This window comes from Ictidomys tridecemlineatus, chromosome 2 (genome assembly GCF_052094955.1).
Source record: "Ictidomys tridecemlineatus isolate mIctTri1 chromosome 2, mIctTri1.hap1, whole genome shotgun sequence".
Classification (NCBI taxonomy): Eukaryota; Metazoa; Chordata; class Mammalia; order Rodentia; family Sciuridae; genus Ictidomys; species Ictidomys tridecemlineatus.
The window spans coordinates 39,941,472-39,960,679 of NC_135478.1; the positions used below are offsets into that span (position 1 = coordinate 39,941,472).

At 36.7% G+C, this 19,208-nt stretch overlaps 1 protein-coding gene across 2 annotated transcripts in view; it reads right to left on the reverse strand.

Annotated features, from left to right (window-relative positions):
* Kcnh8 (potassium voltage-gated channel subfamily H member 8) overlaps nt 1–19,208 on the reverse strand; it is a 334,538-nt gene that overhangs the window by 193,015 nt on the left and 122,315 nt on the right. For both annotated transcript variants that reach the window (XM_078038309.1, XM_078038308.1), the window contains exon 3: nt 7,481–7,612. In XM_078038309.1, the coding sequence (XP_077894435.1) occupies nt 7,481–7,612 (132 nt within the window). The remainder of the gene's footprint in view (nt 1–7,480; nt 7,613–19,208) is intronic.

Consider the following 19,208-nt stretch of genomic DNA (forward strand, 5'->3'; position numbering starts at 1 on the left):
GGTAGGTGGCTGATATTTTTTTCTTAAAAAATCATATTATATCCCATCTGACTCAAATGTATGATATATCAAGGTCACTGTACTGTCATGTGTAACTAATTAAAACAAATTTAAAAAATCATATGAAGACTCCTTTGCTCTTGTAATTCACTTTTTTTTAAAACTGTTTGCACCCAGAAGTGCCTTCTAGAGGGGCAACAAGTATGTTACAACTCTTAGGTGAAAAGCATGAGCATGGAAAACTGCATGAGAAGGACAGCAGAGCAGAAAGCCCAGAAGACCCTGAACAACCACCAGTAGGCAGAGGCATTGTTCCAATCACCAGCTGCTCTGCTCCACACATTTTAAAATCTGGGAAAAATCAGCTCTTACCATTCAAACTTGCATTAGCAGGGTTTCAGGTTCTTGGAGCTAAATGCAATGCAGACCTAATTATTTTCTTCTGAAGTAGTAGGTAAAGGCAGATGCAATAGAAAACTTTTGTGAGTGTATTGAACAATGATATCTCCCTGCTGCTTGCCCAAAGTTAAAATACCAAGAAATCCCATTGCACTTGATTTGTATTACCACCAAAGATCATATGAAAAACTCTGCCAATCAACCCCTAAATTCTCAAGACAAATTTGAAGTATCCACTTTTGTAGACATTATAATTAAGATTCTCCCATTCCATGATAACTGATGATGCTATTGCCACATAATAAATAACCCAGTGTTAACCATCATCTCAAAAGCAGATCTGGAACACTCTACAAGAAATAAACAAAAATAACTGCATTGGGCCCTGTGCCTGGAAAAACAAGGCACATATTATTATACTCAACTGGTTTAAATGGAAAACTAAATTAGCATAATGAGCGAACTGCTGTGAAAAAATTTTGGAAGTTGAAACACATACAATCAAGTGAAGAGGAAAGAAACTTTTAAAAGAAGTCAAGCACTGGTACATAGTACTGGTACATAAGCACTGATCCCTTAGTACAATTAACAAGAAAGACTCTGTGTCTATTATTTGCATGGCACTGGAGGAGGTGCAACAGGAAACCGTGAAAAAAATAAAAAAGAGAAGTTTGGTACATCAGCACAAGAAGAATGAGATGGGAGAAGCAAGCAGCTTAGCACAGGTGGTCTAAGAAGGCTTCCATGGGCGTAGGTGGCTTCGGGGAAACCATAAAGAAAACAGGCAGGGTTCTTATGATGAAGAGGGGTGATAGATTCCAAATGAGGCAAATTCTGAGGACCTGAGTGTGAGTTATATTCTTGAAAGTGAACAGGTCAGTTTGGCTTGTCCAGAGGCTTCAACAAGATTAGAAGGTCAGAAAGTGGTCTTACGGGACCTTACCAGTTGATTCTTGAATAATTTGAAATTAAAATCTGCCTACCGTGAGCTAAGATCTCATGACAAAGTGCCACAATTGGTTTTCCTTAATTGTAATAAAGTACTGGCACCAAAATGTCAGAAAGTTAGTAAAATTTTTATTATAGAAACTGCCTGGTTTTCATTCCCACCACTCTTAATACTGCTTTATAGTAGCGATCAATGACAAAATTCAGTGGGCACATCTGTCTTCATCTTACTTAACTTCTCCACAGCTTTTGGCTGTCTCTAACCCCTCATCATCATTTCTCTGTCTCTTTTTCTGATATTCTCTCCCTGGTTCCTGAAATATTAGTATACTCTAAGGTCCTACCCTTGGTTCACCTCTGTCCTCCCTCCTCTTGATGCTACTGTTGGTAGCCCTCAAAATCCCATTCATATCATCTAGTGAATCACTATCAATACACTGTTGGCTTCCAAATTTCTGTGTTCAACCCATTATTCTCTCTTGATCTCCTGATCCATACATCTCTAGAATGTGCACAGACATCTCAAGAGGTGCACCCAATAGTCAATTCATGAATGTCTCTTGGATGCTTGTTTCTCTTTTGAATAAAAGTCATATTAATCACATATTTACTAAGGCTGCTATAACAGAACAGCACAGACCGGGTAACCTAAACAATAGGAATTTATTTTCTCACAACTGTGGAAGATGGAAGGTCAAGACCCAGGAGTCAGCAGGGTTGGATTCTTGAGAACTCTCCCCATGGTTCATGAAAGCTATCCTGTGCACATGGCCGGTCATCCCTCTCTGCTACACACCCTGGTGCGGCTCTGTAAGTCTAGATTTCTTCTTTTAAGGACACAAGTCAGATTGGATGAGGACCCACTTGAATGATTTCCTTTTAACTTAATTAATTCTTTTAAAGCCCTATCTCCAAACCTATAGTCATAAACTAAATTACTGTAGGCTGGAGCTTCAATGAAAGCATTTGGGCTGGAGGGACACAATTCAGCTAATAAGAGCCCTGACATCATAAACCTGGAATTCACCAAGTCCTCCCCTCCCTTCATTTCCCACTGTCAAGGCAGGCTGTTACAACTCTGAAGAACACTTACTTCCACATCACCCAGACTCCTCAGAATGGCATAAAAGATCTTGAAGATAGATGCCCAGCCTGTCTATCTTAAGGTTGAACTTCAATTCCCTTTCCTATTCTTCTTCTGAACCAAAGTCCACTACTTGCTATTCTGTCACATGAAATTAACATTCCCTTCCCTGCAATCATACTCCACTTATCTTTCAAGATTTGCTTCAGTATTATTCTCCCTGTGAAGTTCTCCTTGACTCTGCTCCACTTCAGACTGCCCCCAACCAATCCTGTTCCCTTGCCCAGGAAGAGTTTATCATTTTTGCCATTCTATAGTGTCATTTACTGAATATGCTATTTTGCAATTGCTGGGTCTATGTCCTCATACCATTATACACATTTTGAGGCCAGGGACTCTGGGGAAAAGAATGCAGGTTCCGCAGCTTGATCACATGAGTATAAAATCCAAGTGTTAGCATTTTTTACTATATCAACTTTTTCAAGTACTGAAATTGATGGGACTAGCTAGGAAAAATATTTCATAAGATTATAATGAGGGGCTGGGGTTGTGGCTTAGTGGTAGAGTGCTTGCCTGGCAAGTGCGAGGGCCTGGGTTTGATCCTCAGCACTACATAAAAATAAACAAATAAAATAAAGGCATTGTGTTCAACTACAACTAAAAAATAAATATTAAAAAAAGATTATAATGAGCAGTAAATGAAGCAGTAAATGAACCCAAGTGAGACACTTAGCATGAAGCACAGTCTCAATAAAAGCTAGCTAGTTTTATAAAACATATAGAATATAGCAACAAAGATTGATTAAGCATATTCTATGTGCCCTGTTCTCAAGATTTGCATGCATTATTTCTTATAAATCTACAACTTATTTTACTGATGAGGAAGCTTGGTTTCCAAGAAGGCAAGTACCTCTTGGATGCTTGTTTTATTAATCACATGTTTACTAAGGTTGCTATAACAGAACAGCATAGACTGGATAATCTAAACAATAGGAATTTATTTTCTCACAGTTGTGGAAGATGAAAGGTCAAAGCAAAACAGCCAATATGTAGTAGAACCAGGATTTGAACTGAGATTTAGATCCAAAACAGACTGCTTCTGTTTTGACATCTCCAAATGCCAATACTGAAGGCAGGGTAGGGTGCTCAATTAATATTTGTTAGATTATTTAGTCATTATAATTATATTAAATTTTAAAAATAATTTCTAAAATTTTATCTATTTAATTTTATTTAATGACATTTTAATCAATCAAATTGCTTAATTTAGAACTGTTTTCTTTTCAGGCCCAAGGAATTTTTTGCTAATTTTTCCCCCACTTTTGAGGACCTGTGATCACACAGATTGTGCCTGTTTCAGCTATTTATATTAAAAAGCTACCAGGTTTTTCTTCCTTCCTTTCTTTTTTTTTAAAGACATTTAACTGGCAGACAAGACTTCAGATCAGTGAGAAAAGAATCTCAGTTGCCAAGCTGATTGATACACTGACTCAAAATTTATGTCAAAATATATCTTATAGATATATGAATAGGGAAAAACACTTACAGTCTTATATTAAATTCATTCAGCAAGTAATGCCAGATGTGGACACAGAAGTCAGTGGTTACCAGTGTACACATTTTTCTTCATTTTTTTTTTGAATGGAAGCATATATGTGTCAAAAAAGGGAGAATATTATTTATTTATTTATTTACTTAATTATTAGTATCTGGGATTGAACCCAGGGACTACTCTTAACCCTGAGCAATTCCCAGCCCCTTTTTTATTTTTTATTTTGAGACAGGGTTTTACTAAGTTGCTTAAGGCCTCCTTAAGGTGCTGAGGCTAGCTTAAAACTTGGGATTTTCCTTCCTCAGCCTCCCACGCTGCCGGGATTACGGGCATCTGCAACCACACCTGGCAAAAAGCAGAGTATTTTAAAAGATGGTAAAACCCATCTGATTTCTCTCACTCACACATATGAATGTAAGAACCCACATCAGATGCCCACTTGAAAGCTACTGCAGGTACAAAGAGTATTTGACATGATGTGCTAATCTTTCATCAGTTGTTTATTAATGGAAAGTCTTCACTGTATTGCATATGTTATTAGCCCTTCCTATAAAATGTTTTTCTTCATTTCAAATACAACCCCTAACTACATGAAGATTAATGACTAAAGTATTCTACCACTAAGTTACATCCTCAATCCTTTAAATTTTATTCTGAGTCAGGGTCTTGCTAAATTGTTGAGGCTGACCACGGACTCCCGATTCTCCTGCCCCATCCTCCAGAGTAGCTGGGATTACAGGGTGTGTACCACCATGCTTGGCCAACTAAAGTACTTAAAAAAAAAATAGAAGTTCACACCATTTGTATCTATCAAGCAAAGTCCATCATAGCGGCTTCTGTAGGGAATTAATTTAATTAACACAAACCTTATTTATATTACTTAGATGAACTTCAATGGTGCAGTATAGGGTCAAATCAGGCCACATGCTCATTTAGAGTTTTCTGGTACAATACTGCTCCATTTACACAAGAACTCTTAATGATTTTTAAATGTTTATTTAGTTCTAAAAATACCACATATTAAGGTGTGTTTTTCCTGCAAGATATGCCATCAAATGATGTTTTCCTCCATTAAATAAAGTTTAAAACAAAAGAGAAAAAATCTTTTTTTTTTAAATAATAATTTTCAAAAGTGATAACTTACCATAGTTACTTAGCCTTTCTAAAAATACTATATACTTTTCTGGGACATGCATAGGCCACATTAGACAAAAGATGTTTTTGAACATTCAGAATATATTAGAAATAATGCTTACTCTCATACAAGATAATAGTCATTTGAGGAACGAAGTTATAAACTAAAAAAAAAGATTTAAAAGTTTACTAGCAGATTTTTTAAATTATTAAGTTGCATTTTGCATAATATAATTTTTAAAGTTTGCCATTTTTTCTTTAAATCTTGCAGGAAATTGTTTTATAGTGTACATGTTTCTTCTGGAAAATGGTACTATTTATTATTAAGCACATTTTAATATATTTTAATATAAATGTAGAACTCATTTTTAAGATGAAATTAGGAATCGTTAGCGATTGTCATTAGTTGAGCAGTGTTCTAATGCATACCCTTTGCTCCCAAATGGCAGGTGCAATCTTTCACATTCAGGCAGCTCTTCTAGTATAATATGCTGCCCTCTCTGCTCCTTCCCTCAGTTCATTTCAGGGGAAGAGGGAGAATTTAATCCTCTGCATTTAAAAGAGGAGAGGGGCAGGAATAATGTGGTGCCTTCTTTCTCCTTTTTAGGGAGCAATTGCCTTGGCCCTCCAGGCTTCTTACCCCTCAGGGAGCTGTTCCCCGCCCCTTTTCAGCTTTTGACTGAGGGGCACCTCTGCCTTATCCGGAGGAGGAAACTCACTTGCAGTTAGAGATATGCCTCTTCCTGTTTTATTAGTTTAATCAGAAATAAGGGTGATATTTTGCACTCTAATCTGCCTTACTCTTTTTCCGTTCTCAACTGATTCAGAACTTGGGTAGTGAAAAGGGTACTTTTAACCAAGCTCTTTCAAACCTTAGTGAAAAGGCACACTTTACTCCTGTTATCCATTGCAGTCTGCCAAAACGGCGATTTCTCCCCTATCAATACATGTGAGGGAAATAAGACAAAGGTGATTAAATAATTTGTGTAATTAAGCATGTCTTTCATGTTCAAAGCAAGTCAATTAAAGTTGGATTAAACTGTCCCCTTCAAAGCTGGGAGGGGGGAACAAGCCATATATTTCCTACAGAGGAGAGTTTTATATTTCTACTTGTCCACACATCTATGTAAATATACAAAACATATATACATAAGTGTGGTGTGTGTATATAGAAATATATATATATAATTTTATTCAAAGAATCCTTACTTTTTGTATTCTTCTATTCAAAAGAAAATAGAAAAACCAAAACTGCATGCACTGATTTCCCATTATCTTTGTGGAACTGACATTGGACAGTATTAACACTTGTTCTAATACCCAAATTATTTACATATGAGACTGTTCTTCTCTTATATATTTAAAATATGCCACAGTTTCATGCAAATATTCAGAAAAAGTCATATATTTGCAAAATTTTCAAATGACAGAAGTAGGGGCACCAAACTGTGACAGTTCTTCATTTGGGTTGTCATTTAAAGAGATATAATATTTTTTGAACACTCTCACACATATTTAAAAAGAGGTAAAGAATCCACTCCTAAAAAAAACACAAATGTTGCAATGTCAAGTAGCTGGTTCTAATAAAGAACTCACTACATAGGAAATCAATACAAGATAAACAGCTTTTTTTCTAGTTACTAGAACACCTACTCTACTGCTTTTTAAAACAAACAGTATCAGCATTTTTAGTGTTATTTTTGCTGGCTTATATTAAATGCAGGCAATTTCTTCATAAGCTAAAAACAGAATATAAAGGTGAGCAACATGAACTCAGGATAAATAGTTCATGAGTTTAAAGATATTTGCAAAGCTTGTTTCTCAAACACAACTATTACACTGTTATGTATTAGAAGGCACAGGATAGACATTTGTTGGTAGCATTCTATGCTAACAGCCACTAAACTGGAGTTCTTAATGTCATACATAAAATAAAATTTTTTGCACTTCTACAATTTGAGCCATGGCACTTTAAATGAAACAAGAGATATATTTTTAATCACATCATTTTAACTTCACTTATCCTATCAATTTCTTTTTCTTTTTCTTTTCTTTTCTTTTTGCATAATACAATGAAGTGGTGTGAATCTTTATGTAGAGATAAATTCTGTTCTCATCCTTATCCTAGTTACAGAGGAATATCAACTTCTGGTTTTTGTCAAATGAGCTTCTATTTACAAAGATGTAAATGCATGGGACTCTCTGTGATTTTGGAATATGCACCAAATACTGACTGCTAACAGTTATGAATATTTATCAGTTGGTGTTATTAAAAAGGCAATTTTTTTCCGTTCTCAAGTTTTTGAGTAAACAATTTCAAAATGTTACTCCATCTGTCAATGTTTTCTGAAAACAGAACAAACCTTCTTTTTTATCTTCTGGAGTAATCTTCACTTTTGTATCTGTTATATCTTTGAATGAGGCCAGAAAAAGTACCACATCTCCTTTCTCATTCTTTATAGGAACGATATCCAGTAGGCACCAAAACGGAGACCCTGTAATGATAATAAGAATATAAATCAGCCATTGCCTCCTGTTTTTCCTATTAAAAAATTAATAAAAATAAAGCCCTTACGTTTTTTTTTTATCCCATAACTCTCTCCCAACTTAAAGTGTCAGTTTTCAGATTCTGTAACTATTTAGCCTAATGCATATCTCTTCATTCCCAAATGAGATGCTTTCCTGTATTCTGAACAAGAACATTCGTTTGAGCTGAGACATTTCTGCTTACAGCATTCAAGTTGTACTTCTTCTTGGAGCTCGATGATATTGAAGCATTCCCCTGTAGTAGAGGCTGCCCCCTCCAACCCCACTTGCACACAGCGGTTCTTAAATGAAGACCTTTGTTTGGTGTGAGTTTGCTAGAGGTTTCTTTGGTCAATTTAAAAATCAATGATCACCCACTAGAATGACTAAATTAAAAAAAGATGAAAAATACCAACTTTGGGAGGATGCAGAGCCACTTGAACTTTCATACATTGCTGGCTGGCTTCATATGAACATCTGTTTTAAACACCGTTTTGCAGTGCAAAGATTTATTATCACAATATAACATTATATGTCAATGTGAATGGATGATTTATAATTATCCACAACTCAATGGATGAATATCACTAGCATAATGTGCAAAAGTAACCAAACTCAAATGAGTAGGATGAAATATGAATTCATTTACATTAAGCACAAAAACAGACAAAACTAACCAATGGTGTTGAAAGTCAAGATTAGTGGTTATCTCTGAGGAAAGGTCAATTTCAGATCAATTTCACATTTGAAAAAAAAAAAACATGAGGAATATCATTAAGACTCAAGTTCAATATATGACAGCCAAACAGTCTTGCCTAAGGCTTATATTTTTAAATATTTTATCTATTTTAAAATATGTATTTTAAAACTATGTAAAATTTCTTGAACTTTAAGTCCTACTGAAAAGGCTTTCTGCACAGAAATATCTGAAAATGATGGAATATTTGTTGCTTAATTAAAAATCAAACTGTATGCTGGGCATGGTGGCATACACCTGTAATCCCAGTGGCTCAGGAGGCTGAGACAGGAGGATCGCAAGTTCAAGACCAGTCTCAGTAACTTAACAAGGCTCTAAAAAATTTAGTGAAACCTTGTCTCAAAATAAAAAATCAAAAGGGGTTGGGGATATGGCTCAGTGGTTAAGTGCCCCTGAGGTCAATCCTAAGTATAAAAAGTAAATAAATAAATTTTTATTTTATTTTATTTTTTAATTTGTTTTAATTAGTTGCATATGACAGTACAATGATCTTAACATATCATACATTTGAATCACATGGGATACAATATCTCATTTTTCTGAGTATATAGGTTGCAGAATCACATTGGTCATGCATTCACATATATACACACAGTAATAATAATGTCTGTTTCATTCTACTATCCTTACTATCTCCCCAACCCCTCCCCTCCCCTCCCATCACTTCTCTCTACCTAATCTAAGGTAGCGCTATTCTTTTTTTTTCTCACATCTTCATACATATATTTTGTATAACAATGAGGGTCTCCTTCCACCATCCATGAAATTCCCTTTCTCCCCAAATTTTAAACTGTGGATCTCTATTCATCTATTCACAGATAATTTTCCTTCATTTCTATGATGGAAAAATAAATACTTCAATACAGTAAATTTGGGCTAGGGATGTGGCTCAAGCAGTAGTGCGCTTGCCTGGCATGCGTGCGGCCCGGGTTGGATCCTCAGCACCACATACCAACAAAGATGTTGTGTCCGCCGAGAACTAAAAAATAAATATTAAAAAAAAATTCTCTCTCTCTCTCTCTCCTCTCTCACTCTCTCTTAAAAAAAATACAGTGAATTTCCACTTATTTGGGAGTTGACTTCAAAATCAAGGCAGAAGTTAAAAAATAAGAGTCAGAAATAGTTTTGAAATTTTTGACTTATTTTGTATATAGTGTATTAGATTTCATGACTTTCACCATAGCCAATGTACCCATCCAGTCATGGGGTCTTTTTTTTCTTTAGTTGAGCACTATATGAATTCATTGACATATTTAGAGGTCATTTGATATAAAAATCATATTTTTATTGCAGCTGCCATTGTATTTCTTTAAAAGCATGGATGACTTCATATGCAATAAATGTGTATAGGATATGCTGCTATCATTAAGTATGCATGGAATATACCAAATACCATGAGGTGTGCATGGAATGTAATAAGGTATGCCTGCCTCCCCACACCTTCCTTATAGTTTCAGAGTCATTATTTCTTCCTTACTCTTTTGACTCAAACCTATGGTTTCCCTTTTCATTCATCTGTCCCCATATCTATGCCTGGGTGATCTCATTTCAACATTTCATCACCAGGCTCCAGGAAACCTTGGATCTAAGAGTGGCTCCAACACTAACAAGCCATGTGACTGTGAGGAAGTCAATTAATCTTTCTGGAAGTTGGTTCCCTCCATTGTAACATTCCCACATCCACATCTATTGTGGATAAAGTAACCCTAAAAATGTGGAGATGATAAATCAATTCTACTGTCTGTGACTAATGGAGAAACCTCATAAATGAGCCATATCCCTGAGCAAATGCTCTTCTCTCCATCATTCCAGCATACACTTGTTTAAAATTCTATCTGTAGCTACCATTTCAAGCTGGGAGCCTTTTTCGCTAATGCTATAGCTATAGTAAGAAAAAATAAAATAAAAAATAAAAAGAGCCATCAGGTCAAACTAACAAGCAGATCCTAGAGAAAATAATAGTGGGAGGCAGAAAGTGGTCTGAATCTGATATTTGGTTCCCATTTTAAGGCATCTCTCTGTCAATTACCTTTGCAAGAATATGACCAACTCATAACAGAAGCTATTAATTTTCCTGAAAGTCTCTTTTATGGGTGCACTTAGTCAAGCTTCACTATTGTCTCCCCAGAGCCTTTGCCCGGATGCACCAATGTACTTTGGAAAGAAGCTAAAGCCCAAAAATGAGGTGAAAAGCTGAAGAAATAGCTGCCAACGCAGCAATATTTTCTAATCATCTCTCTGCACACAGATCACTTCCTGTCATGTGCTGGGAGAGCAGAAAGTTTACTTTGAAATTTGTCTTTTAAATTACTAGATGTGATCCTTGACATTTGATGAATTCAATGAGTGTGTTGATCTGAATCTCTTTGAATTTAAATTTTATAATGATTTGGCATGAACTAGGATGATGTTTGCATTTCCTGTGCCTATATGACCAAAAAAGTTTATTAGGAAAACAATATATGGGACATATAGAACTATTTCCTTCCCTTGCTTTCCCCCTCCTGATCAGCTGCTCCAGATTTATCCACACAAACTGCTTTAAAATTTTGGCTTGTGGTACCTCTAAAGATAGAAAGCAAAGCATATGCCAGTTGCTTCTTTTCCCAGAAAGACAGGATAGATGCCCAAAGCTACCAATCAGGTTTAAAGCAAGACCCTTCACACTTAGCTTTCTCACTTGTCCTTTCCTTCTCTGTTTTCCTCAATCTCTCTGCCAAGCCTTCCTCCCTGGCTTGCTGCCGTTCTTCAACCTTGTGTGACTGTAATAATTCAAGGCTATTCCCCAGGGTTGGCTTTTCCCTGCCCTACCCATGAGCACAATGATGACCAACTTCTTTCAGTCAAGAGCAATTCAGTCCCAGTGTAATAAATAGGGTTATGGCTGCAGTTAGCAAGTCCCTCAGCCTTGAATTCAGAGATGTGAATGATTCTTAAGGGCAGGGTTAGAGGGCATAAATCTTGTGTCAATTTTAACTCCTTCTGTATATAGCAGCAGTAATTACCACATGCCCCCCCCCCCACCGAGTGCTAAAACAAAGGAGGATCTGCCAGGATTTAAGTTAATAACACCTCTAATTTCCATGAATAAATACAATTGATGTAGAATAAAACAGGGTTCATACCTTATATGGTAGAGTGTACTTTGGGAATTGAATAAATAGTTACACAAGAGCTTAAATCTAGTGGAATATCCTACAGCTCCATTTTGGTACTTTTTGTTTTTGCTGATTGGGAAACAAGGATACAAGAGAATTTTATTTGCTAATACCTACAATTGCAAGAGGACTCAACTCACTTGCTTTCTGTATACACCCCCCATAAGATTATATTTGGCAGAAAATGGAAATGAATGGTAAGATTTCTAGTATAAGTCCATGGTTTAATAACTCAATACAAGGAGTTATATATATTGAAAGTTGAAGATACAGAAAAAGGTATAGGAAGTTGAATCAAGAGGGATCCTACTCTCTTTAATGACAGTGCTGTCATGATGGGAAAGAGTTTTGTCTCCCCAAAAGTGGGAATGGAAGTAATGGTTCTTCAGTGCAATATCAGGTAAAGCCTTCCCCCCCACCCCCCGATACAAGAAATGAATTGAACCCACTGGAGACCTCCTTGAACTTGGCAGTCAGTATTTAATGAAAAATGAGGGGTTCATAAAGAAACGTGTTACATTTATTTTTGTATTTTAAAAAATGGGGCTGCGGTGTAGCTAAGTGGTGGAGCATTTGCTTGGCATGAGGCCCTATTGATAGTGGTGGATTGTGAGATTGTGGTTTTCTTCTCAGAATCTTTATTTTCAGATTTTCTAGAATGGTACCAGAACAGAATTATGGTGTCTCTAGAGATTGGGGTAAAGACATAAAATTAAAATTAAAAATTAGAGTAGCAACAAGAGAGACAAGGTGTTGTTTCTGGGGAGATCCCTTTTAAAACATATTCTCCATGATTTGAAGGACAAGTTGAAACATATATTTAAAGGAAAGAAAGAAGGAAGGCAGGAAGGCAGGAAGGCAGGAAGGAAGGAAGGCAGGAAGGAAGGAAGGAAGGAAGGAAGGAAGGAAGGAAGGAAGGAAGGAAGGAAGGAAGGATCCAATGATGCTCAACTGAATTGAATATGCCAAGTTTTTTTTTTCTTTTCCTCTTTTCCATTTTGCTTCAAGTTTCCTCTTTCTTTAAATAAAACATACCCTTTTTCTCCCCAGGAGTTTTATATTCCACCCCTTAGATTTCTCAATTAGGAACAAAGGACCTTGGGAACTTGAGATCAAAAAAAAAAAAAATACCCACACAACGTGCTTTAGTCAATAGTTTAAACATCCTTGCTCAACAAGTATTTACTGTATTATTGATCCGTGAAGCTATTACTTGCTTTGGGGGGAAAAAAAAGCAAATTGGTTCACATGATAAACAGATAATTTTTGCCTACACTTAAAAGGATTTCCCAAATACAGTTAAACACAAATTCAGTTGGGATAGTTTTAGAGGAGGAATTAGGACAATTGAATTGACATCAATAATCAATACATATAAAAAAGTCCCAAGAATATAATGCACATGGCAAGGACCTAGTGATAGCTGTCATTTATTGACCATCTATCATGTGCCTTGCATGCATTATACTTAAACTTCTCACTGATCATCTGTAGCCATTGTTTTGCCACATTGAACTGTATTTCACAGTTGTGGAAGTTGAGATGTGTAGTATTTTCTTTTGGGTCACAAGCTAATAAGTGTCAAAGGCCAGAATTTACACACAAGTCTGAGTCTGATTTTCTAATTTTGCTTTATGATAATATTCTGGAAGCAATCCTATTCTATGAACAACATTTTAGTCTATGAATTTCATTTTCATTGAATGCTCCTTTCTACACATGCTACAGGGCAGGATGAAAAAGTGAAATAAGACCTTTGGATAATAAATAAAACCCCACTCTTAACCCCACAATAAGAGTAGAGCCCCTTTTTGAAATAAGATTCAGGGCTATTTTGGTTTAGAATTAGACTCCAACCTTCACTGAGGCACACGTGGTTTTAATCCTTGAATTTTCCTGAGTATCTGAGGAGACAGTGGGATCAGAAACCTACCACTGGAACTTCTTTTAGTCCCCAGGTAGAGATAGAAGAGATGTACTCACACGAGCTTTGCAATTACGATTTCTCTATGTCATTACCTAGGTTGTTCACATATTCGGAACTGTATTCTGGTCTCATTCACGAAGCCTTGGTCTGATCCCAAGCCCTGGTGTCCTGGGACACCCTCTGGCTGTCCTAGAAAGCTTCCAAGATGGTGGTTTGTATGCCATGGCAGCTCCCTGTAGGATATACAACAATGTCCCTCAATCTCATCTCTTCTAAGACCCGAAAGCACTAAGGGAAGTGAGCTCCAGTCAGTCAGCATTTGGGACATCCCTTGGCTCTTTCTTCTTAATGAGTCCTTGGACAAAAGGTGCCCAGATGAGATTGAAAATTATTAGGGATTAGAAAAATTTCTAATCTGACAGGTTTGTTTTCATGATTGCTACTTGTGAGCTGCTATTCTGAGAGCAAAACACTGAAGTAAACTCATTCCCTTGATACTTGACTTTAAGAAAACAATTTAAGATTTCATCAAACTAGCAGTTGTTCAGCGAGAAAGAACTTGATTTAAATGAGAGTCTGAGGATTAAGTTAACCTTCTTTAATTGCACAAGGCTTTAGTTGGAGGAATCTATGGTCTTTTCGGGGCAATGGAAATAACTGTCGGTACCAATACATAAACATAATGCCTACATGGATGCAGCATGGTAGAGACAAACTATGATTCTCAGATTATCTATAGGAACCTAAAGAGAATATTTAGAGATTGCATATTGCAAGCAATTGGACATAAAGTTATTCATTCATTCAACAGACATTTATTGATTGCCTCCTGTAGCTGGCACAGTTCTAGGTGTTTGGCTGCACCAGCAAAGAAAAAAACAGAATAGATCTGTCATATGCCCTGAGAGTACATTTATTCTAACTTGGAGAGAAAAACAATAAATTATAGCTATGATATGTAGGTAAATTCTATAGCTCATTAGAAGGTCTTAAATGCTATAGCAAAAAGAAAAAGAGCAGGGTGAATGGAGAGGTATGGGAGAATGTGCAAGAGGGAGTAGGACTGTGTAATAATTTTTAAAGAATAAACCACAAAGTGCTTCTTCACATTGTTTTTGAATATTAGTGACCTATTAGTGTATCATCTGAGGTCCTCTTAGAAGCATACCATGAGAAGACTGATGTAGGTTTGAAATCAAGTGAAGGACAACAGGAAGGAAGAAAAACTGGATGAAGGTGTCTTAGACTGCAGTGTAGTTCTAAGAAGTTCAGCAAGGCCATGAAGTGGTGGGGGTCATCTGAATGAGAAACAGGCCTGTCTTAGCATCCTTGCTTAGTTCTTTCCTTGCCTGGGAGATGCCCATGGAATATTTGACTTCTGTGTCAACACAGTGATGTTTCAGAGCATAGCAGTTGGGGCTGTCAATCAGTTACTCTCCTGTAATCTGAGCCATGAGAGCACATTCTCATGATTGTCACAGTTAGTAGAGTCAAATTTCATACCTTTGTCAGAATAGCATCCGTGCTTCCTTCCTCCTGTACTGCACCACCAAATTCCACTAGGAAGCATACCTCTTAGCATGCAGTCTTTGTAGAATCATCCAACCTGGTGCTCTGGCTAACCCTTCCTGAGGAGTGGACTATCATCCATGCTGAACCAGTGTTTCCTCTTCTCAAGATCAAAAGTGAAGAAGATATGAGGTTCATTCAACAATGAAGCCTGGGGAACCTTGTTATTCTTGCTGCCTAGGCCTCACAGAACACTACTGCTTCCTGGCTTTTTCACCCCTTTCTTCCGTTTGTTTAAGTTACATCAATGCTTTCAGTAAATTACCATTTTTGCTTAAGATAATCAGAATCAATTTATGTTGCTGGCAAAGAACTGTAATTAAAAGTGGGGTATTTAAAGGAGAGTTAGATGCACTGGGAGAAAACCAAGCTAAGATGACATTGCATGTCATCAAGTTCTGGGATCTCCATTTGATTACTGAGATTCCTGTCCACACCAAACCTGCATAAGGAATATAAAGCTACTTCTCCTAGTTAAGAGCTCTGAAAAGATTAGGGTTAATAGCTTTAAAGTATTGAGTACATTTTGAATAGTTGCATGAAGTAAAGGCTAGTGCACATGTAACACCAATTCTTTAGCCACAGAGGAACACAACTGTGGCTCAGTATTAGTATTTGCTAGCATTTGCTGAAGTCAGTGGTGGTAGATCGTGTTGTAATAGTCTCTGTCTTTTGTGGATCTATGACACATACTAATTTTTTTTTAAGTGAAGGAAACATATCACACATACACTTTGGAAAAATGGATAATTCTATTTTAAATACCTAATCTAATATCAAGTTGAAATACACAAAGTCATCTCAGATTGCTGGAATTATAAAAGATCTTAGAGATGATGAGATGGAACTCTCTATAGTAAAGATGAAAATCCTGCAGAGGGGTTAATAAAACTATCTAAGGTCAAAATGTTAAATTGTGAAAAGAATTGGAACTAGGTCTTAATCATATAACTCTCAGTTTCGTGAGCTTTCTATTAAAACACAATGCATTTCTTCATACCTTAAAAATAAATAACTTAACCAAAGGAATAATGATGAAAGGAATAAAAACCTAGTTTTGACATCTAAAAGGGAAAACTTTGACTTGCATATATTATTGATAAAAGAAGCTAAGACATAACAAGTCCAGCATTGATGAAGTCCTTTTTTTTTAAGCAGTTAGGTTCAGAATTAGAACCTGTGCTCTAAGGGGTTGGGAAAATAAAGTAAATGAAATGGAAAAGAAACTAGAAGTGCTGAGATGAAAATTGAAAATAAAGAAGAATCGAAAAGAAATGGTTAAGCAGAGCATGACAATTCTTCAGTGTATAAATATGTGATTACAGTTTTAGGTGACAATTTAGCACTTTCTAAGAATATGCAGACAACAAACATACTGAACATTTCTTCCATTGTGCAAACTCAACTCTCAACGAAGACTCGCAAACGCTGCGCCAGATTGCCCTGAGTCACAACTTGGCAGGCATGTGAGGAAAACAGTTAGACGTCTTCCACAACTTACTGCTTCTCTCCAAAAATAGGGAAGACACCTCACCGACCCCAGTGTCTGCGGGAGCATGGTGGTGCTTAGGTTACCAAGGTGAGGGATCAGCTCTGACAAGTTCATCTTTACATCACTAACCAGATACCTAGCCCAAGAAAGTCATCATTTCATGAAAAATAAATTTATGCACACAACATTTTCTTACTAGCTTCCATATGATTATAGGCCAGGAAAAAAAATCACATTATAAGCCTATATGTATAATTAAGATGTGAAAATTCTAAATTGAGGAATCCATTTGGATATTCAATCTAACAGATCTGGGTGTACATCTTCAGAGGTCAGAAAACTAATTCGACAAAAGGCCAGGTAGTACACACTTTCTGGCTGCGTAGTTCATGTGGTCTCTGTCTCAAGTACTTCTCTCTGCCAATGTAGTGCTAAAATAGTGATAGATGATATGTAAACTAATGAGCATGGCTGTTTTGCAATAAATCTTCATTTACAAAAACAATCATCCTGCCAAACAGAGGCCATGATTTGCCAACTCTTCAAGAGGAAGTCTATAGATTGCTGAATACCAGGAGTTCATTCTAAACTCTTGTGAATTTTGACCGGTCTTTCTGCTACCAAAGTATTTACAAAGCACTATTTGTTAGTGCAAGAACCACAAGTATTTCTTTAAACAGAATTAACAGTGCCTTGTAAAAGGAGATTATCCAATCAGACAAACCTATCTTCCAAAATAAAGGCTAAGACTAAATATTTCCTTTCCTGATTGATGAGAATATATTTAATTTTACTTCACCTGAAAAATAAGCATGGCCATACGTGATCTAGAAGGATCTCTGACAAGGTTTTTAACTTCCAAATTCATGAACAGAAGCTACTTTGGGAACTAAAGCATTAAGTAAGAACTTTGTAAACTGCATCACAAAACCAAAGGCATATGAATCAGGCATCTAAAGGAGTATAATGGAAGACTGTGGCCAAGGAGTCTAAGTAGTCAGGCCAAAGCATTAGAATACCATGCAGAGAAACTTTCACTCTGACAATCACTAAAAAAGCATGGAGAGGGACGAATGCATTCTAAATCATTATAGATATTATGCACAACGATCTTAGATAGTTGGGTTTTTCTTTTTAACCTCAAAACACATCCTGAGTTTAACATTTTCCCTTTTAGTAGTATCTTTTCTTAGTAGCATTGTTAACAAGATTTCTTTGCTGTTCCAGTTCTAGTGTATTTCTGAAACAAAGCGCTTTTTCTTTTTTTCTTTTTAAATAGTGGAACATGATGTTTCAAAAGATAATTTAGTGAACTCTAAAGTGAAGAATTCTGGGAAAGTAAAGATTTCAAGAAAAATTGCTTTCCTTATCATAGAAGAAATCAGCTCTCTAGTGATAACTTGGTTATATTACCAATTCGTAGAAATGTCCCAAGTCAAATATATATATTCACTCATAGTAATTTTTAAAAATATGCTTCTCAGATCCTATCAGCAATGATCTTTGGATGCTAAAATTAAAATACACACACACACACACACACACACACACACACACACGAAAATCGAAAGCCATGCTAAAGCCATTCCTCCCCCTCTAACCCCCAAAACGTATATTCTTACACATCCAAGAAAGTATAAAAGCTAGATAGGGTGTTTCCTGTGGATGATGCACATTGTAAAGTCATTCCTGATCCTTCTTTCTTTTCCCCCAAACCAAAGAAGATCATTGAATATTGTCAAATTCAGTGGCTGACCCTCTAAAATTGCTTTTGAATCCACTCTCTCGAGTTTTCCTTGACGGAGTCCTAGACTGAGCCCAGGTCTCTCACCCTTTCTGGTTCATGAGCATTGCCTGGAGGCTTGTGAAAGCACAGGTGGCCGGGCCCCCGGACCTAGATTTGATTCAGAAGGTCTGGGTAGGTCTGGATAAATTGCCATCCTCACAAGTCCCAGATGACACTGTCACTGCTGGTCTTCGGGTCATACCCCAAAACACTTGTCTGAGTCACCATTATTGCTTATGTGAAATTAGCTGTCTCACGTGGCCGCAAAATGATCTTTTGTAAAATGAAATATTCATCGTATGACTCCCATCTTAAAACACATGGACTCTTTTAATTAATTTTTGATTGTCTGAGCCTGGTCTACAGAGCCTCACTCCACCTGCTCTAGCTCCCTGGCTGCCAGCCTTCCAGTGCAACCTGGCCTTCTTTACATTCCTCCGATGAGAACTTTTACCTCAGGACCTTTGCACATATGGTTCCTTTGCCTAGAGTGCTTTCATTTTCTCCTCCATGTAGTCGTCTGCTATTTGTTCTTCCAAATACAACTACGATATTATTTCCATAATGAAGCCTTTTTTTATATTCCATACTTGATCAGAAGCCCTTGATATTACCTCCCATAGAGCCCTGCATGTTGCCTTCAAGTTACTTGTTTTAGTCAGCTTTTTCACTGCTGTGACCAAAAGATCTAATGAGAATGATTTACAGAGGAAAATTTTATTTGAGAGCTCATAGTTTCAAAGGTCTCAGTCAGTCCCTAGATGTCTGACTCCCCTGCTTTGAGCCGGAGTGTTAGGCAGAACATCATGGCAGAGGGTGTGGTAGAGGAAAGCAGTTGGGAATCCCGCCACCAGAGAAATAAAGTAAGTTCTGCTC